This window comes from Solanum lycopersicum, chromosome 7 (assembly GCF_036512215.1).
Source record: "Solanum lycopersicum chromosome 7, SLM_r2.1".
NCBI classification, from domain to species: domain Eukaryota; kingdom Viridiplantae; phylum Streptophyta; class Magnoliopsida; order Solanales; family Solanaceae; genus Solanum; species Solanum lycopersicum.
Window position 1 is genome coordinate 24,879,256 of NC_090806.1, and position 22,075 is coordinate 24,901,330.

The 22,075-nt window shown below is 34.0% G+C and overlaps 1 protein-coding gene across 5 annotated transcripts; it reads right to left on the reverse strand.

The window, feature by feature from the left end:
- Nucleotides 1-903: 903 nt before the first annotated feature.
- On the reverse strand, nucleotides 904-6,360 carry LOC101268485 (uncharacterized). 5 transcript variants are annotated; one of them, XM_026031922.2, is made up of 12 exons: nucleotides 6,116-6,360; nucleotides 5,912-6,054; nucleotides 5,748-5,840; nucleotides 5,538-5,654; nucleotides 4,648-4,743; nucleotides 4,249-4,362; nucleotides 3,817-3,870; nucleotides 3,687-3,734; nucleotides 1,966-2,116; nucleotides 1,680-1,845; nucleotides 1,506-1,575; nucleotides 904-1,414 (listed from the first exon to the last, which is right to left on the reverse strand). In XM_026031922.2, exons 1-12 carry the CDS (start codon nucleotides 6,180-6,182, stop codon nucleotides 1,325-1,327), a joined length of 1,209 nt encoding a protein of 402 aa, XP_025887707.1. In that variant the 5' UTR covers nucleotides 6,183-6,360; the 3' UTR covers nucleotides 904-1,324. The 5 variants fall into 5 exon arrangements, with proteins under 5 accessions (XP_025887707.1, XP_004243116.1, XP_010323434.1 ...); XM_004243068.5 differs by having other exon boundaries at nucleotides 904-1,437; XM_010325132.4 differs by having other exon boundaries at nucleotides 904-1,437; nucleotides 5,748-5,835; nucleotides 6,116-6,329.
- Nucleotides 6,361-22,075: the final 15,715 nt, after the last annotated feature.

Genomic DNA, 22,075 nt, shown 5'->3' on the forward strand with positions numbered 1-22,075 from the left:
TTAATTTTTTTCAAGATAGAATATTTTGTGCATTTGAAATGTGATGTGTCAATTTTTTTTAAATAAAAGAGAGTGTACTATACACATTATGACCAGAGTGTAAAAAAAAGAGAGATTTGTTTTTCATCTGTCCATTTTTACTTGTTCATTTTTTCTTTTACAGTTATAGCTAATAATTGTCCATTTTTGACAAATCAAGTGAAGGAAATTTTTTTCACTTATTATACTCCCAGTTAAATGACTAATTATTTTGAAAAATATAAAAACTTTTTATCCACTACATAACTAATAGAGGTATAATACGTCATTAATTATTTTCTTAATTGGTGCGCCAAATTAAAAGTGGACAAATAAAAATGGACTCAGGGAATAATAAGTGCTATTTTAATTATGAAGTTCACACTCTCTATGTTTAGATATTTACAAAGATAGTTTACATGTGTTTTTAACTCTTTTCTCTAATTTGTATTTAAACATAGTAAATTGTTGAATTAATATTTTAAATGAAATGATTTCTACTAATGAAGAGTGTTGTATCCTTCGCTACCAATAGTTCTATTCAAATTCGACATTTTAAAATTATAGCTGTTATTCTGCAGAGAAAGTTATTTTTTCTTAAAATTCTTATTTTTTTCACATTCAAAAGATTAAGTTCACGTTTTATCCTTCTTAGAATAATTTCTTCATTATTTGTTTAGTGTTGAAATGAATAAGCTATCTTATCCACATAATTATTCGTATACAATTTCATAACAATCTTGAAGAGAAAGAAATATTTTCATATTTAATTAATATCCCCAAAAGAATGAATGCTGAAAATTTTATTTAATGATGGAGTAGCTAGTTATGTCTTTCAACCTTGTATGGCATCCTATATTATTGACTAGTAACAAATACAAATAATAACTGTAATCATATATCATTAATCTCCGAGTGCTGAAAATAATAGAATTTATTTATGAAAATAAATGAAATAGCTTCCAAAAAGAAGCATAGAATAGAAAGCCCTACAAGACAAAGAAAAACTTAAGCACGCATTAAATAAAACTTGTCAATGTATCATATCATATCCTACCTAATTGTGTAGTATGTTAGCTCTATGTACCCTTGTATATAGTATTGACAAGTAAGATATTATTGTTTGCAAATATGGAATGGATATATGGTTGGCTATACATTGTGACCATTGGAGTTGATGAGGAATTCTTCTTCTTTATCTTGTTGATCACCCAAGTAGAGTTGAGTATTTGATGATTTGTTGTTGCTTATCTTGTTCCACTCATTTTCTACACGGAAGAAAACCCACTGGAAACGACGGAACATCTCAAGAGCAGTTATTGTGAATACTGTGAGGTAATTGTGTCGGAGATGGGCAGACAACTTGTATGTCCACGTGCATCGCAATATTAGGTTGCTTCCGATTACCCAAAAGTACACCTACACTATGGATAATTTAATTTGGGCTCTAAAAACAATTAAAGTAAATTATGGATAGGCTTACTTACCCATTTGCGTCCGTATAAGTAATGTGATAAAATATGTGGTTTGTTGAACTTGAAAACCACAGTGAAACAACTAAAACACCAAAGGAAACAACTAATTACTCTATTATTATTATTATCAACATAATTATTAAATAGCTGTAACCTTTGCATTGAGGTAAAACTTAATTCACTCACCTTAAGTCCCAATCTCTTGTCAGATCCCAATAAAATGAATAGAGACAGTTCACAACGGCTGAGACAAGCCACAAAGGTCTATAAAGGTTAACCCACTTGTCAGGGAATACGTGATACTGAAGGGCTGACACAAATATCACTGGTACTGCTGTTGAATATTTTAAAGCTGAAATAAAATATTCTAGTTTAAATACAACCCACATGCAATTAAAAATAATGATACATCATCCATTTTCTGAAACTAGTAACTTTATGTATCTCAAACTCAAAAGAATTGGAAATTTACCATTGAACAGGCTAGTCTTATCTCTAGTATCCTTGTATTGCCGTAGACATTGAAATAGACGAAATAGATAAGGCAATACAAGAACTATAGGAATGGCAACTGAGTGACTGCCACAAACAGAATCACCTTCAAACCATGCAATCGTAGCAACCTGCATATGCATCATTATTCATCTTTTTCAGATAATTCAATTAATTAATGCCAACAATTTGATCCTTTCACAATATACTATGAATTCAATCGGGAAAAAACTTTATGATATATTTCACTAGCAATTATTAATTGGATTTAGGAAGGCAGATGTTAATAATCCATGGTGGACTCAGAAATCTTAACATTTTCATCAGTGTACAATATAGTACCATTTATCTCTAGGCTACATGCAAAGAGAGTTGGTCACCTTATCTATAACATTTTCTCACATTTGAAAAATTAAATTATACCATCACAAAGATACCATTTCATTTTTAGTGAAAATCATATGCAAGTTACTCTTACTACTAAATCATCCAGAAAGGAAAAGAGAAAAAGAACCTATACGCTTTCCCTATGGGTTTTAAAATGTGTTGATGGAAAATGAGAGGTGTAATTTTTATGAAGCGTTGTGATTTTTATAAAAGGTTTTCACCTTTTCAAAAGATTGTGACTTTTGCAAAGGTTTGTGACGTTTCCGGTAAGGTACAATAAGAACATTTCCACACTATCCTTTGTTTTCTATAAATTATGTGATTTCCTCTCATTTTAGTTGTACACTCTGGACTACTGCTACTATTACTAAATCTAGTATTCTCAGCATACTTTACTGCCATTGAGTGGTTCGCTGACACCGAGGTTTTAGGCACACCCGATACACCAATGAATACGATCGTTTTATATTGGGAGGATATATTCCATTAGCCTAGGGTACTTGAGGGGAATAATTTTCTTAATTAGGCACTGTGCGTTCAGTGGATTCAATTTTCTTTCTTTGAGAAAACTATTTTTATATTGTTTCTAATTCGTTTCTGATTCTATTTTTTTCTAGTAGTTTTAATTTTCTAATTTGAAAATACTCTTTAAACTTTGTTGTTTCTTACCAAGTTCTTCAAAATTTTATTCTAAGTATCTTAGGAATATAATATGAACAACAATTCTTATTGTGCTTTGGGACTGAACTTCCTCTTTCCAGGGCACTAAATTATAATTATGCAGAAAGAAACTTACCCTGGGAAAAAAAGTAGGATACCTCCTACAAAGGGTATTTCTCAGTCAGTCTCTGTACAATCTACATACATATTAAAGGGTCGTTGAGTTTATAATGTCTAGTTTTGCATGATTTATAATATGGGAGGTGTAAAATAATACAAAAATTGTTTTGTCAAAGTGTGAAATGAGTGTTGTGAGATGAACAATACATGGTTGTTGTGCAATCCATGGATTCTTGTAGAGGGATTGGGATAACAAAGTAAAAGATTAGTTTTTGTTTACAACTTTGACTTGCGATAAACCAATTATTAATATGAATGTGGTGTAAAACATATAAAGCTTGGATCTGAGTACCAAACATGATAACTATGAAAGAAGGTCTCTGATTTGGTCTCATATCTGAGTACCAGCAGGCACAACAGAGACTTAGTGTTAGTGCTGATATTTTGAAATGGAGTAACATATGCACATCCAAGCTAAGTAGCATTAAAATAATTGTCTGTCAATAATCTCTGAAAAAGAAAGTTATAACTAACCTGTCGATGAACCATTCTACATACTGAACGCTCCAAATCAGAAAATACCTGTGCATTATGAATAGCGTTAGCATTACCAAATGCCAAGGGCACAAGTTTTTCTGTCAAAAGGAAAGAAGAGGTTGTGTACCTTTGACATAGATGTTAATATATCAGCCAGGAAGAAGTCAGCAAAAGCTATTGCCTGCAAGAATCAAATTAGAATTTTATATCTGATCGATTCACATAATGAATCATATTTTATTTTATTAGTCTTGTAAAACTCATGTTTCATGGAATTGTAAACTATGATTAAGATATATACTCCGAGAAAAGAATATACTTTGGTCCTTTGTGAAGTGAGTATTAGACAACCAAAAGAATTCCAGAATTTTTCCTAAAGTAAACCGAAAAGAGTTTACAGTCTGAAGCAAGCAAATAAATAGGTAGATTGTGTCACTTTTAAGACAAACAAAGAAATGTCAATTATTTTACCACTGGGAGAGTTTAAAATATTTTTTGATTTACAAGATCAGCACGCTTCTTGTTATAATACACAAACATTCAAGTAACGCAAACTTGCCTGCAGCGGGAAAACTATCCTCCAAAGTGTTCTTAACAAAAAGTAGCGAGATGATAAATAGAAAATATGAAAGGGACAAAGCAGAGCCATGGCGAAAGCAGCATATAGGAGCACCTGCAATTGCATAAATTAATTCATTAACAAAGCATATTTATAGAACATAGGACAATTAGAACCTTGTATTCTTAATAGGATAAATTAATTTAAACATTTAATGCGAGTGAGTCACTAACACATTAGCATTTTGTATGAGTAAGCAGAAGCCAAAGTTGTCCCATGTTATAAATTTACCAAAGCTTCTTTTCTTTAAAATTTAGTATGACTAGTTCAAATACATAAAGTTAGATTAGGATAAGCAAATAAGTATCATTCAATTGGTGAAGGAAGCATCTATTACACTGGTTGAGATGCAGCCAACGAAACTTCTCCATTTGAATAGAGATAAAGATAGGCTGTCATGCTAGTTGGCACGATGATGGTCATCCAGGTAGCACACTGCAATATAAACAGAATTTGGATAAATTTTTATTCTGTATCTTCAAATATATGTATAGTACACAATATATATGAAAAAACAAGTTTAACAACTAGTAATTCCTATTGAAGTTAAGTCACTTGATGCAGTTATATATTGTAATGTGTACAGATTCACAAATATGTAACATCTTAATTAAGTTAAAATACCATAGAGTATCTAATAGAATTTTATGTTGAATATTCCTTCTCTACAAAAAGCTCTTTTATGTGTTGTTAATCAACTGAAAAAGAAATTCTCTCTTATTTATTCTTTTTTCTGTTTTCACTAGGTATCTAAGCATCTACATATGATGATACTAAAACAAACATGATTTGTCTGGAAAAGGAGTTTAAGATAGTAGTTTTGACCTATATAATAAACAATTAGCAGTGATAGAAATATTGAACATAGGTACATAACAAGTTGATTGGAAAGAAATTTGATCAGTTTGGTAGGTTTGTAATCAAAGAACTTGTGATATTTTAGTAGAATATTTTGCAGTGAAAAAAGTGTCATATAATTATGGGTAAGAGAATTCTATTATCTAAAATTAAACTTTAGCCTTAATGGAAAAGCTTATCATGCCAGGATACAAGAAACTGCACATTCAATTTAACAATGAAACGGAATTAAAACAGTTATCAAATTAAAGAGCACCATGTATAGCACAGTTAGAAAACAGTTACACCCAAATGACAGCACCAATCAACCGTGTTTGCCTCACATATATACATACTTATGGCATACATAAGAATAATCATGTATACAGTACCTTCCAAATCTGTGTGTGAGAGAGATGATTTTGATCGAGGTCAAAAATTTTAGGAAAGTTAACATCAGCCTGTGCAAAAACCCATAGGTTGATGCCCCAAAGCCAAACCATTATGGTCTGCAGCACCAAAATAACAAGTAAATACCAGGTAGTAATTAATTAAGAGGAAACAAAATGATGCTGCACAAAGTGTGAAGATAACCAACTAACCACAAGTAGCAAAGGATTGTAATAAAGAAAAGCCTCATACAGAAAAAGATCACGGAGGTTTAAACTCATTCTCTTGACTGAATCCCAGCTGATCTGCAAATTAGATAATTATGTATTGACAGGAGATGTGAATAATTGTGGAAAAAGTCGTCGGTTTCACTGACCTTGCAACAGGTAACACCCCAAATGATAAACAGTAACACATGAAGATTAAATTTTACAAGAGGAGATGGAATTATGGTTGTAGTGGCCTTGGCGTCTGTGGTATCTTCTTCAAAAACACTAGCAGCAGCATCTTCAAGTATACCTGATAGATAGATAGATTAATAGCATAATTAACCTATATTATATAAGTATATTTTCAATACCAATATCATAAACAACTAGTCGGCTTCCTGATTTCCGCAGATGTGAACTGTTGGCAGGAGAATCCATAAGTAGACGACAACTTCAGCTTCTGACAAACATTAATTATTAATATCACCTCATTTCCAACAACAATTATCTCCAACTAGTACTATCCTTTTGTCTCTAAAACTATTTATTTATCAACAATAAAGATGCTTACACCCAATTTGATACACATATTAATCTACACTATTATGATATATATATATATATATATATATATATATATATATATATAACGAATGGAGTGAGGCGACTCGACATTATTCAAATTTTTATTTTTATTTTTTTATATGCAAAATACGTGACACCCACATATTAATTATTGATGTCACTCTCAAAGTGTGCTGCTCACGACTCACCGCTCAATCCACTCACACCTCACGTTTTCACCAGTATTTGTTCTCTAATTAACCAAAATTTTAAATGAAGTAAAAGAAAATTTTGTAAGAAAATATGAACAAGAATTCAGAATTTATATGCAGAGACTAAGGGTAAAACCATTTTATATACCCAATAATCTAACTTAAAATGGTGCAATCCAGTTTCAATCGAGAGACGATGGGGCAACTTTTTTCTCAATTTTTATTCACAAAAAGAAAAAAAGACATTTCTATCTAAAATAAATTTTAGATTCGGATTTTCCTCCATTAATTTTACATTCGCATGTCAAAGTTATTTGATATAAGTTTTTAGATATTTGACTTTACTGCAATATGCTTTAATATTAGGCTGACCTTTTAATTGTTATTTTAATAATATCTTTTCTCTTCTTGAGGATAATATAAATATATTTAGATTTATAAAATTAAAAAAGTGAACATCATCTTAATAGACTTTTAATAAAATAATTAGATGTACAGAGCTGGACTTTGAGCAAGGCATGCTCAGGATTTTTCTAATATAAAAGAAATACTTTGGTTGTTGATCGTTTCAATTGAGGAGCTGGAATAATCGATCGTTGATGAGATATGCGAGCAAACTAAGCATATAAATTAATAAGTGACATTTTGGATAATTAAATACTATTCAATAAATATGATAATTTAAAATTGGAAAAAAATACACTTGAAAAGGCTCCAACATATGTTACCTTTGGATTTTGTTGGGTTCGAAAGTGATTAGAGCGTCATAAGTTTACTATTGCATATTATATGTTTGATAAACCACATAAAAATTTATATTAAAAAATCAAAATACTATTATATGACATTTGACCAACTGGCCTACATATTACAAACTAATAAAAATATTGAAATTGTAGGAAGAAAATCTTTTCATAAACAAAACCCTCTAGATAATTACATTGTAAATTTTATTGTGTTGTGTTATGAAAATATGTATCTTCAATTTGTAGATCTCTAAATTCTTAAATCAAATATGAAAAAAAAATATTTTTCTTTCTCGAAAAGTTCAAACATTTATTGGTAATATTTTGACTTTCCTTTAAGGACAAAATAAAACTTAAAATATGATAATAAAATCATGTCAAAACACTAACAAATTTTCCATATTGATTGGATTATTTTGATAAAACTTGATCACTTTTTTCAACTGCATGATAATCTTTGTTCTTCATATAATATTCATTAATACAACTTGTCAGAATTAAATAAATTTTAAAATATATGGGTTAAAAATAGTTTTATTTTATTTTATTTAAAAAATGTAGCAATATGAATGTTGAAAATATGATATCAATTCTTCTCTACATGTAGCTAGACAAAAATCTTCATTATAATTCAAATTTGTTCGAAATTAATTTGAAATCCCATTAAACCTGTCTTCAACCTTGCTCAAATGGATCATTCAACTATGTGATTGTTGGCTTCGAAGTGATTAGAGCGTCATGCGGAAGGTTATGATTGCATATCATATGTTTGTTAAATTAGATGACAAAAACCTATACTAAAAAATCAAAAATATTATTATATGGAATTTGGCCAACTAAACCTACATATTGAAAACGAATAAAAACATTAACATTGAAGAGAAAAAATATCCCCATAACCAAAATTCTAAACGACTAAATTGTGGACTCTATTGTGTTATGTTATGAGAATATGAATCTTCAATTTATAAGTTTCCAAACCTTTTTCTTTAAGAAAAGAATAAATCAAATATAGAAAAATAATTATATTTTACTTTTAGGAAAAGTTCTAACATTTATAGTAATATTTTGACTTTCTTTTAAGAAAAAAAAAACTTAAAATATGGTAAAATAATCATGGCAAATATGCTAACAGATTTTACAATATAGTAGTATTTTATAAAATTTTCAAGCATGTTAAAATACTGACTTGATATGATAAAACTAAAGTATAATTTGTTGAATCCATCCCATTGTTTTAGTCAACTTTAGCTATTCAATTGGTAGAAGCAATTGTTAAAAATGAATAGTAATTGGGGTTGAAAAGAAAATTGGGTGTTCTTCTGTCGTGCGACCCGGCGGCTTATGTGCGACCTGTGGCCCATGCCTCCTATTTGTTCAAGGCGGGCGGCGTGAACTCTGATTCGATTCGGGTATTCAATTTCAACTAACTAGAAATTTCATAAGAGAAGAAGAATCGTAGCGTAGGGTCGACATAAACAATCGGTTAAAATAGTCTAATGAGACTGGTACGATGAAATTCAACATTTTGTTCGTTCGGGTTTGATTGTGTCGTGGCCCGAGGTAGAGCACTCAATGGGCTAGGGTGGCCTCATTTCGCCTTACCAACCCCAGGGAAACTCCAAATACAGGCCTAGATCGTTTGTACAGACAGACCCCTGTCCTTTATAGTATAGTCGTAAGGGGCTTCTCAGAAAAGTAACGAAGAAGACATTCGAAAGGCCGACCACTACCACTATCTCATAGGCATTCTGGTGGTAAAACCGACGACTAAGATTTGGTAGTTGGCAAATTGGTAAGATTTGCAACCATTTTTGACTTTGCTATGTTTACATATGTCATTAGTGACATAGGTATGGTTTTATCCTTCTATAAATAGAGAATTCTTGCTCATTTGTAGAACACACCAAGTTAGAGAGAAAAACAATTTTGAGAGCAAAGTGAGATATTCCATACACTATATAAGAAAATAGTCTGTGAAGAAAAATAGAGTGTGAGCGATATTTTAGTAAGACGGAAACCAAAAGAGTGTTGTTCCTTTTGAGTGTGTAGTAGTCACATTGAGTGTTGTATTCGTGACTACACAGTGTAAAATTCCTTACTATATTAATATCAGTTGCTCCTCTTGGCCCGTGGTTTTTTCTCTTATTCAGAAGGGTTTCCACGTAAAATTTTTGGTGTCGTTATTTTCTCATTTTATTTCATTACTTTTACCATATATACTTTTGTGCTTGTCCGCATTTTCCCAACAAACTGGTATCGGAGCCAAGGTTTTATCTGAGTATGCTCTGTGGTTGTAGCACAGTCTGAACTTCCACATCAGAAAAGATTTACTTTGATTTGCGATAACTATTTTTTTGGGAAAACAATGGAAGCCAACACAAGTAGAATGGTTACTTTAAATGGTGTTAATTATGCCATTTGGAAGGGGAAAATGGAAGATCTGCATTATGTTAAGAATTTTTATAAACCAGTATTTACCAATGTAAAGCCTGATAATATGACAGATGAAGAGTGGAGTCTGTTGCATAGACAGGTTTGTGGATTCATTATGCAATGGGTCGACGATAATGTGTTGAACCATATCTCTAGAGAAACACATGCTCAAACCCTTTCGGAGCATATTGAAAGTTTGTATGCTCGAAAGACTGACAATAACAAAATGTTCTTAATAAAACAGATGTTGAGTTTTGAAGTATCATGATGGTTCTCCGATGACAGACCATCTAAATAATTTTCAGGGGATTATGAACCAATTATCTGCTATGGGCATCAAATTTGATGAAGAAATTCAAGGCTTGCTTCTTCTTGGTTCCCTACCAGATTCTTGGGAAACATTTAGAACGTCATTATCAAGTTCTGCTCTGGATGCTGTAATCACTATGGATTCCGCCAAGAGTAGTGTCTTGAACGAAGAGATGAAAAGAAAAACTCATGGTTCCTCTCCGTCGGATGTCCTGATAACTGGCCCCAGGGGGAGAAATAAAACTCGTGGTTCTCAGCATAGAGAACAAAATAGGAGCAAATCCAATGGCAGACTTGACGATATTGAGTGCTATCATTGTGGCATGAAAGGACACACAAAGAAGTTCTGCAGGAAGTTGAAGAGGGAGAACAAAACAAAGAGGAAACTAAAGAAGATGGCAATGAAAACTGCCTAGCCACCGTCACCACCGAAGATCTTGTTACCGTTCTTGATGCAAACATGATAAATATTGCTTGTGATGAGTCAAGTTGGGTTATGGACACTGGTGCCGCATCTCATGTGACATCAAGGAAGGATTTTTTCTCTTCCTACACTCCTGGTGATTTTGGAACCTTGAGTATGGGTAATGAGACTGTTTCTAGGGTGGTTGGTATTGGTACAATTTGTTTGGAAACTAGTGTTAAAACTAAACTAGTTTTGAACAATGTGAAACATGCTCCTGATGTTCGTCTGCACCTAATTTCTGTTGGTGTTTTAGATGATGAAGGATATGTTATCACCAACGGTGATGGAAAATGGAAGCTCATTAAGGGTTCCTTGGTTGTGGCTCGTGGTAACAAACGTTGTGGTCTATATTGGACTACGGCCTCTTCTTGTGTTGATATGGTGAATGCGGTTCAGAGCGATAACTCTTCAACATTATGGCACAAGAGTCTTAGCCACATTAGCGAGAAAGGACCTAATGTTCTAGCCAAGAAGAAATTATTGTCAAATTTCTAAACTGCTAAATTAGAAAAATGTGAGCACTGTTTGGCTGGTAAACAAAATAGAGTTTCCTTTAAGTCCTACCCTCCTTCAAGAAAGACAGAGCTGCTTGAGTTAGTGCACTTTGATTTATGTGGTCCAATGAAGACAAAGACATTGGGTGGTGCACTTTACTTTGTCACTTTCATTGATGATTGCTCGAGAAAACTTTGGGTCTATGTCTTGAAGACTAAAGACCAAGTGCTAGGTGTCTTTAAGCAGTTTCAGGCTTCAGTTTAAAGAGAAACTGGAAAGAAAGTGAAATGTATTCGTACTGATAATGGTGGGAATATTGTGGACCATTTGACGAATACTGCATGTATCAAGGTATTAGACACCAGAAGACTCCTCCCAAGACTCCTCAACTTAATGGTTTGGCTGAGAGGATGAACATGACCTTGATGGAAAGAGTTAGATGTTTGCTTTCTGAAGCAAAGTTGCAAAACTCATTTTGGGGTGAGGCTTTATTGACCGTTGCACATGTTATTAATCTATCTCCCGGTGTTGCTTTGCAAAGTGATGTACCATTATTAAAGTATTTTGTCTCTTTGTGTCGGCCAAAGATAAGGTGGCCATATGTAAAAAGTAGTGTCGGCCATAAATAAAGTAAAAGGCCATTATTATTAAAGTATTTTGTCATTTTGTGTCGGCCAAATAATATAAGGCCAAGTATAAAGTATGTCGGCCACTACAATTTTCTCATAATAAAAAATCATCTTCTCTCCACTACAATTTTCTCTCTCTTCTTACGATTTCGCTTCCACCCCTCACCCCTCACAGGGAAGCTTGCTGTCGGGACCTTCCACGACCAGGAGTGATGGTCCGTCGTACGCCCGACGCCCCGTCGTTGGGTCCGTCGTGAGGGTCTGTTCTACAGACCTTTACTAAAATGGGCATAACATTTTACTCGGAGGTCTGATTTTAGCAAGGTTGGTGGATATAGAAAGATAATTCAATTATATATCTGTGGGTAGGTCATGGGGGACCTAATTCATTTTGTGCTACTAGTTATGATCATTTTAAGTTGATCCAGCTTCATTTCCCCTTAACTGGCTACAAATTTTCCACCTACTATCAGACCTGCGGACCGTAGGTCAACCTACGAACAATGCTGGCCATCCATAGCTCTTGTCAGAGAGTGGTTGAAGGGAGTCCTAGTCGACGGTCACGGACTACGGACCGTTGTTTGACCTATGGACCCTAAGTCTGTTCGTCGTCCCTGACTTAACCAATTTTTCTAGGCTTAAATTTTTTGGAGTTTCTGATCCCATCGACGGTTGTACAGGACGGACAATGGTTCAAGCTACGGTCCATCGATGCCACCGTTGGTAGTACCTGTAGATTATTTCTGAAAAACTATTTTTGATCTGTTTTGGCTACGGGGTGTTACAACTACGTTGTTGATGTCATTGTGCTGTTGATATGAGAAAAAATGTCACTATGCATGGGTACACCCTATATGCTATATGGAGTACTTGACCCCCAAGGGGTCTCATACAAGCCCTTAGCATATCATAACATAAGATAATAGGAAAGTGCAAAAACTTTAAAACATTTTCCATACAATCAAAGACTTTTATATAGCAAAACGCAAGTCTTATTGCATTTGTCTCAAACCATGTAGAACATGAAAATCTTATGGACCAAGCCTATATAATAGTCTAAAACATAAAGAAAGACATAAAAGGAAATGGTGGTTATATCCTTGATGCTATGAGCCAAGTCTTCAACTCCTTTCTCCTACTATGAACCTATCCTCGGAGATGAAACTCAAAATCGCCAAATCCTGTATTAGATGAGAATGTAGAAAAAAGTATGTGTATGTACATAAATACTAAATATGATAGTTAACATAACATCATAAGAGCATAAAATAAGAGTTAGTCAACATAAGTCATATGTCATAATCATAAGAGATACTTCATGAAACATAAACTTTAAGCATAGGAGATAATAACATTGTCATAGGCATAATATCTGACATAAACATCATATAGGTATTAGTCGACTCTTAGTATTTCATATCATATGAGAACTACTACTCAAGTAACTTCAAAGCATACACGTGCAATGCATGGATAAGACTCCATAGTTCCTTCCACGCTAAGTATAACTTTTAGGTCATCATAATCATACTTACCATCTCTTATTCTCACAATTAACTTGTTTTTCGTAGACAAGGGAACCTTCATCTTTAGTCAAACATATCTAGGAAGGAAACTATAAAAATAATTCAAGCTAACATATATATCATATAGGAAAATATCATGTTAGAACATGCTTACAATACTTCCTTGAAGTAATCTAGTTCCATCATATACATTGTCACTTAGTTTAGGGACTTGTCCCTCATATTCATAATAGTTATGGAAGAGTACCTCTTTACTAGTCCAAGGAAAGTAATTTCTTACAATTTACTTATTCAAGGCTACCAAGGAAAAGTAATTTTAATCAATCCGAGCTAAATATACTTCATAGGTAGCTTCAAGTTAAACTTGTGCAATGCATGAATAAGACCCCATAATTCTATTCATGCTAAGTACTATTTTAGGCTATCATACATAATTAATTTCTATTTATCATTTGAAACTAAAACAGAATAGCACCCTATTATGCTAGAACAAGCTATCAAGAAATAGTCACCATATTGGATTAGACAAAGCTATCTAGGAAAAACATACTATCCTGTAAGCCCAAGCTACGCAAGAAAAGAGTATTACTCAACCATCCTAGAAACCAATGAAATGGTTTGGCCTAATCCAATTTATGCTACCATTCAAGCATTCTATGATGCTAGTGCAAGATACCCTTAGGACAGTATGATTTTTGAATCCTAGGCTATCATGAGGTCTTATACTTATGCTACCATGCAAACATTCTACGATGCTAATGCAAGCTACCCCTAAGAGAGTATGGTCATGAGACGGTCTTGTCTTACCATGTCAAGCTATACATGAAGGGAGTTTTATATCACAATCTTAATCTAACATAACTAAACATTGATTCATTTTAGGTTATTCCACATTATATCATATTCATACTTAAGGTGTGCGTGAGAATATCCTTTTAACAACACAACAACATATCAAGAACATAGACACTTCACTCTCAAAGTTTTCTTAAGCACATACAATTCAACATATTAGCTTTACTCTCAAATCTCTAAGAATCAACATGTCTCACTACAATTCTTAGTGTCAAATCTTTTATTTTTTACCATCATCATCTATTTCAAGGCATTCTAATCACATACTTCACTATAAAGTGATTTTAGTCATAAATAACATAAAGATTCAACTTTAAGCTTTACTAGTCATGATCCATCATATATATACTATAATCTAATTTAATTCATGTATACATGCTTTTATTCTTCAACAATTATTACTCGTATCATCAATCATAGAAGATCATCTCTAAGTCTTCAATTTTTCTCTTTTAAGGCATAAACCCACATTGTTCAATTTCATCAATTAACTAGGGTATTCCATGAACAATATGTATATTCATGATACTATCATGATTCAATACCAAAACAAATCAAAAACAAGTAATATCCACTAAATTGGACTAATTCTCAACTTGACTCACAATATTAGAAGGAACCCTAACTTGAATTGGAAATTTCATCTTCACAATTGTGGTATGTTTAACTAGGGGACTCCATTAATGGAAGAATCCATGGATGAATAAGATATCATACCTTGATTAAACATCCCTCACAAAGCTTGCAACAATGGAGGAATTGGCCTAGCTTGCTTTTTTTTCTTTTTTATTTTTGAGATAAAGAATTCTTGAAAGGAATTGAGTCTCCTTGGTGAATTGAAATAATGATTTGGAAATCAATTAATTAAGGTTACAATAGTGTTATATAGGTTATAAATTACTAATAAAATGTCTCCAATTAATTATTAATTAATTATAGAATGTTCCCTTAACCGGCTAACCCACCTTCACTACCTCACTCACGAGACCACGCCAACAGGTTATGGGTAGACCATGCGACATGCTGGTTATCTGTGGGTGGAAGTCTTGGTGGGAACATTTAGGGTCTTGACCCACGATCCCTAACCCACGGGGCATGGGTCTATCTACTGGTCGGAGTATTACATTATCTTACCCTTAGGAAGATTTGTCCTTGAATGACACAAAAATATTTTGAAGGGAAAGTATAGACTCAATACTAGCAACTCAACCAAAAACATAAATATCCAAACATAAGTCACAGTCAAAATCATCATAACCACATGATTTTTGTCACAATGTAACTCAGAACATATTTTTCAACTCATAAGAGTTCAACATCAATTCCATGGTTTCTCATTATACCATAACTTTCTTCAACTCCTATCAACATGTTCAATATAATTCTTGAATGAACAATATCCAAAAATGCACAACATAAGTCAAAACAGGTAAAAATGAAAAATTTCATTTATAGGAATGTAATTCACAATAACATGCACCTTTTTGCACAACTTCACAAAACAAATCAAGGCAATCTCAAATGAACTTATTACTTCACTACAAATAGGAACAACTACCTTAGTTATCTAATAGAGGAGGGTAATAGGACTTCATGACGGCCTCGTCCTACCATATTGCACCCTCAACTAGGTGATTTTTCCATAATACCTTTACGGAAGCCACCTATTTGTTCCTTAGCTTCTTTAATTGTCTATCATGGATTTGAACTGGTACCAAAAGGAGAGGTCTAGGAAGAATGGAATCGGGATCACCGATACACTTCTTAATCACGGAGACATGGAACACCGGATGAACCACATCCAATTCACTAAGTAACCTCAACTCATATGTAACCTTAGCAATCTTTTGAAAGATTTCATAGGGACCCACTGAAAGAGTACTCAACTTCCCTTTCTTGCAAAACTTCCCTTTCTCCTATGGTTGGCATAAGACTTTTGCCGACAATACGATGTTTTCAAGCAATTCATTAGAATATCAACCTTATACAAAGTCTAATAAATCAATTCGGGACCCAGAATGAAGACTCACAAACTTCAAACCATCCAATTGGAGATCTACATCTCCTACTAAACAAGGCTTCATAAGGAGCCATAGATATAAAATGGATGACAACTATTGTTGTAAGAAAACTCAACCAAAAACAAGTGCTTATACCAATTTCCCTTGAAATCAATTATACAAGCTCTAAGCATATCCTCAAGGGTTTGAATAGTACATTCTTCTTTATCGTCCATTTGAGGATGAAAAGCGGTGCTTAACTTCACCTTGATACCCAACCCTTTTTTGAATGACCTTCAAAACATTGATGTTAACTGTGTTCCCCTATCAGATATGATGGATAACAAAATACCATGGCGACACAAAGTTTCATCTATGAAGAACCTTGCATATTCTTCACCGAGTAATTAGACTTGACGGGAATAAAATAAGTGGATTTGGTCGACGTATCCACAACCACCCATATAGAGTCATATTTCTTTTGTGTCCGAGGCAAACCTACCACAAAATCCATATTAATGTCTTCCCACTTCAAAGTAAGAAGTTGGATTTATTGAAGTAAACCACCCAACTTTTAGTGTTCGGCTTTCACTTGTTGACAATTTGGACACTTTGCAATAAATTTCACTTTGTACTTCTTTTAGACTTCCCACCAAAATAACTATCTAAGGTCATGGTACATCTTTGTCGAATTCGATGAATGTATTAACGAGATCCATTAGCTTCTTCAAGAATCCGGTTCCTCAAGTCATTTACATTGGAAACACACAACTTTCCTTGGTACCTCCATACACCATCCCCCCAAGGAGAACGTCTAATTAAGCTTACTAATAAGCGACTCTTTCAACCCCATCAATGGTTGATCAAGGTGTTTTTTGTACTTCACCTAAACTACCAAAGATGTTTTGGAGTAATGATGAACCATATAACCACCATCTGGAGTATCTTCCAATCTAACACCCAAACGAGCCATCCTATGAACATCCTTCACTAGGTCTTTCTTGACTTATTCTATAAGAGACACACTACCCATGGTCATATGATTTAGAGCATCCGTATCCACATTGGCCTTGCCGGGGTGGTAAGGAACACTCATTTTGTAATCTTTCAAAAATTGCAACCACCTTCATTGTCGTAGATTAAAATCCTTTTGAGTAAACACATATATAAGACTTTTGTGGTCTATATACACATCAACATGTACTTTATACAAGTAATGCCTCCATATTTTCAGGGAAGATACCACGACTGCTAATAAAGATCATGAGTTGGATAGTTCTTCTCATGCACTTTAAGTTGTCTAGAAGCATAGGCTACAACTTTTCCATGTTACATAATCATACACCCCAAGCCCGGTGGGGATTCATAACAATATCCAAAAAAACCCTTGGTACCTTCTGTAAAGTCAACACCAGAGTGGACGTAAGTTTATCTTTGGAGATCTGGAATCTTCTCTCACATGCCTGCGACCACTTAAATTTCATACTCTATTGGGTTAGAGTAGTTTAGGGAGATGCGATGGATGCAAAACCATGCACAAACCTCCTATAATAACTCGCTAGAGCCATAAAACTCCAAATGTTGGTTGGAATCAATGTTTTAGGAAATTTTTACCGTGCTTCGGTTTTCCTTACATCAACCTCAATTCCCTCACAAGAGAGGATATGAAAAAGAAATGCACCGAACTCAACCAAAACTCATATTTTCTATACTTGGAAAATAGTTTGTTCTCCTTAAGCACTTGTGAGCACTTCTAACACCACCCTCAAATTGTCCATATGTTCACCCAAATTTTTAGAATATACCAAGATGTTGTCAATGAAGACAATGACAAATGAATTTGGTAACTTCGAAACACCCTATTACCGCTAGGGAATTAGTGAGACCAAAGGACATCACTAAGAAAACATAGTGACCATATCTAGTTCAAAATGTTGTCTTTGGTATATCTTCACCTCTCACCTAAGTTGGTGATACCCCGATCTCAAGTAAATCATAGAAAAGTAGCTCGCCCCTTGGAGTTGATCAAATAAGTCATCAATCTGAGGGAGAGGATACCTGTTCTTAATCGTGACTTTATTGAGTTTGAGATAATCAATGTATCTTTGAAGGGACCCATCTCTCTTCCTCACAAATAGAACAGGAGCACCCCATGAAGAAATACTAGGTCGAATGAAGACTTTGTTTAGTAAAACCCTTGAATTTAGCCTTCAACTCTTTCAATTTGTCTAGAGCCACCTGATAAGTAGGAATTGAAATTGTATTCCAGAAATTTCTTTTCTACGGGGACTAACTCAATGGGAGGATTTTTGGAGTCTAAATCATTGACTCTTATAATGTAATATTGATACCCTTTTGATATAATTTTACCATTATTTAGAAAAGAGATAATACGATCTGTAGGAATAAAATTTCCCCCCTTCCACTCTAAAATGGGTTCATTTGGAATTGATCTTGACAATTTGAGTTTTACAATCAATGGACGCAAAACAACCATGCAACCAATCCATCTCCAAAATGACATAAAGATCGTCCATAGGAAGTTCTACTAATTCAACATAAGTAACTCTATTGGTCAACGTTGTAGGACAATTTTTATATACCCTCTTTGCAACTACCGACCCACCTACTAGGGTAGTTACCATGAAAGGTTCATTTAGAATATCGAGCAAAGTATCAAATTTTCTAGCTATTAAGGGAGTAAAAAAAGGTAATGTAGCACTCGGATGAAGTAATATATATACATCAATAGAGAAGACTTGTAACATTCCGGTCACCACATCGTGAGATCTATCTTGTTCACCCTAGAGCGAAGTGCATAAAGGATATTCTTCTTTGGAGGATCCACATTAGAACGACTAGCTTGAGCTTTCCCGCCACCTTTGTCTTGACCCTTTACATTTGGCAATCCCTAACCTTGTGGCCACTCTTGCCTCACCCAAAGAAATTTTCCGTTCCAACAAGGCAATCACCATAATCCTTCTTGTCACACCTTCCATAAGTTCGCTTCTTGTTTGGTGAGATAGGACCTCTTCTCTTTTAGAACATAGGGTTAGATATCCTATCATCACGAGTATTGGTAAATTTGGTAGGAACTTGATTATAAAACCTCTTTTTGAACCTAGGGTTTCATTGAATGTCAAGCCTACCCTTTGAACAACCACCATAATAACACCTTGCCCTCTGGGCACCCCTACTCTTCCTCTTAACCTTTGTATCTTCCACTTATTGAGAATGAACCATGAGACGAGAAATGTTCATATTATCATGTTGCAAAGCCGAACGAGACTCTTCCTTCAACTCATCTTACATTCACGTCACAAAGAGGCTGGTTTTATCTCTAGTGTCAGAATCGAAAGAAGGAGCATACTTTGACAATTTAGTAATTTTAAAAGAGTAGTCTAGTTCACTCATACCTCCTTGACGAAAGTAAATGAGTTGATCCACCTTGGAATCACTGTTTTCTTTAGGAAAAAACCTATCAAGAAAAGGCTTTTTGAAAATCTCCCACGTCATCGTTCAACCCCTTAAGGGCCTATTGTCTCTCCATTGGACGTACCATCTTTGGTCCACATCCATGATCTGGTAAGTGGCTAACTCGAGCTTCAGATGAGTAGTCAACCCCATTGCATAGAGAATCTTGTAGATTTCATCAATCAAGTCTTCAAGGTCTTCCTCATCTTTTGACCCATAGAAAGTAGGTGGTTTCATCCTTGTGAAATCCTTCAACCGGGAGGCCATAGTTTCAACAAGTTGGTTTTCTTGAGGTACAACTTCCCCATTAGCTTATGCTGTCATGGATTATGCTTGTGTAGTAATGGATTGTGCTTGTGTAGTAATGGCTGGGGCCATTTGGATAAACGCTTCCCTAATGTCCCCATCTGTCAAAGATAAAGGATTTACTAGAGCTTGGTCATCATTAGCAACTTCTTCAAGAAGAGGAACTTAATTGTCTCAGGGAGGAACTCCCACATTGTCAATCTCTTTATCATGTCTTCGAGCTGCTGTTCTTTGAGTATTCATAAATATAACCACAACACAAGGTTTGGGTGAAAACACACGTAAAGTAGGCTCTATATTCATGAGATAGATTACAAGAAGATGTGAGTTTCCTAAGAATCACATAGTCTCTCATTCAAAAGTTTGGCGCACTTCAAAATTATGAATAAGAATCTACATAGACATGGTTTCATGAGACATAAATTCTAAAGATATTCAAGCTCGGGATCTGATACCAATTTTTTCACATCTAGGGAGAACCCCCTAGAAGTAACCAGCGTCGTCTACCTCGCAGAGGACTAAGACTAGACTCTTAGCTTTCATCCTAACATTCATAGGTTTAAAATGCAGAAAATTAATTTTTTTTTCTTTCTATCATGAGGTTTACATAGAACTCTTTCATACACATAACATATATTCATATCGAGTATACATAGACCCTTCATATAAGAAGATTACATAGTCTTCTACTTTTATGGCGCATATATATAAGATATAATACAGTCTTAAAACTGGATGTCTCATCACATAAGCGTCTAAACAAGAGTATAAAAATTGGGCATAGCCCATAAATCAATACAATAAGAGCCACATATTGTCTATAAAATCTTTAATACTTAAATGAATGAAATTAACATATTGTCTTTAAGACTAATCAATATCCAAAGCTAAAATTCAAATTTTCCTCAGTGTAGAGACGACCTTCCAAACATGGAGATGGGATTTTCTAGCCTTCCTTCAATGTCGTCACAGACCCTTCAACTACTGAAACCTAAAATATTTGATTCATGATACACTCAATTTATACCTCCCTAAAGAAGTATAAGCGGTCGTATCAAGTAAGAAACCAAACTATTAGGTTGGGGTCGATCCCACGAGAAAAATGGTTTAGACTTAACTTTAATGTACGATTACTTCTATTTAGTTAAGTCCTTTTGGAAAATAGGAATTCAAAGGGGTGATTTTGTGAAACAAAAGTCTTTTAATATTGCTAAGTAAAAGAAGAAACATGATTGAATGTTTAGTGTTTATCAGGTTGTGAGAGAAACTAGAGTGCAAGTGTTTCCCATAGGTTCATAATGTCGTATCCCTAGCTATAACAATTTTTCCTGAGTAGTTTGTATGCGAAGTGATTAGTTAGGTATCTATAAATCATTAGTCCGACATGAAGAGAATTTCACCCCGTACATTGGTCTGGCTACATGTGTGTACTTTACTAATCCGTACCTTTACTTCATATGACACATCGTATTCAATGTATGACATAGTTATTACTTCGCACCAATCCAGACTAGCCTATGAGATAGTATCCTGCTAAATCTATGTTGATAATTCTTTTCCTATTTACTACTTCTTGGTCCTACAAGTAACAATAAGACGAGTTCTAACGCATGCACTCATTAAACTGAATTCTAAGAGAAAGAATTATCATTGCATGCAATAACCTAATTGAGAATTATTATTAATGTGGATTTGCTTTGTTAATCACTCATGGTTACAACAAACCTAGTTGTGGATTTCGTTACCCATGTTCATAAACAATAAATCATAAACTAACTTATACAAATTCAATGAAAATCCATAAATTCAACTAGAAACCACACAAATCACTTGTAAATCAAATCCTGAAATTTGAATTAATGCAAAAGTTGCAAAAAGAAATCTCCAAGAGCAAACTAAGAAAAATAATAATAGTATCCAACTTAAAAAATGAGGTTTAACACCCTATTTATAAAAAAACATATTCCTAAAAAAACATTGTCCTATAATAAAAGAAGTACAATTGATGACCCCCATAGATGGTCCATCGATGAAACAACGGACCATCGACTACCTCTGAAAGTCCGGATTTAGAATCTTTTTTTAGAATTCAACTAGCATCTTCTCTGATCCAGTTGAAGAACCTAAAACACGATTCATCGATGCACCTATTGTCCGTCAATGCCTTCCGTCATTCCATACGTAGCTTAACTTTAACTTCATGTACTAGGACATTCTCTTACCAGGTCAACGGTTTAACAAGATGGTCCATCGATCAGTCAATGAACCTTCGATCCTTCCATAGCCCTATAATTTGTTAGAATCCCCGAGTTA

What these genes read in the sequence shown, in the direction of transcription:
- LOC101268485 (XM_004243068.5), bottom strand. Translation starts at nt 6,182, where the DNA reads ATGGATTCTCCTGCCAACAGTTCACATCTGCGGAAATCAGGAAGCCGA. An exon ending in CGTTGGCTGCATCTCAACCA is followed by an intron (nt 4,363 to 4,647) that starts GTGTAATAGATG and finishes ATGCAATTGCAG; the next exon opens with GTGCTCCTATATGCTGCTTT. An exon ending in ACAAGAGATTGGGACTTAAG is followed by an intron (nt 1,576 to 1,679) that starts GTGAGTGAATTA and finishes TTGGTGTTTTAG; the next exon opens with TTGTTTCACTGTGGTTTTCA.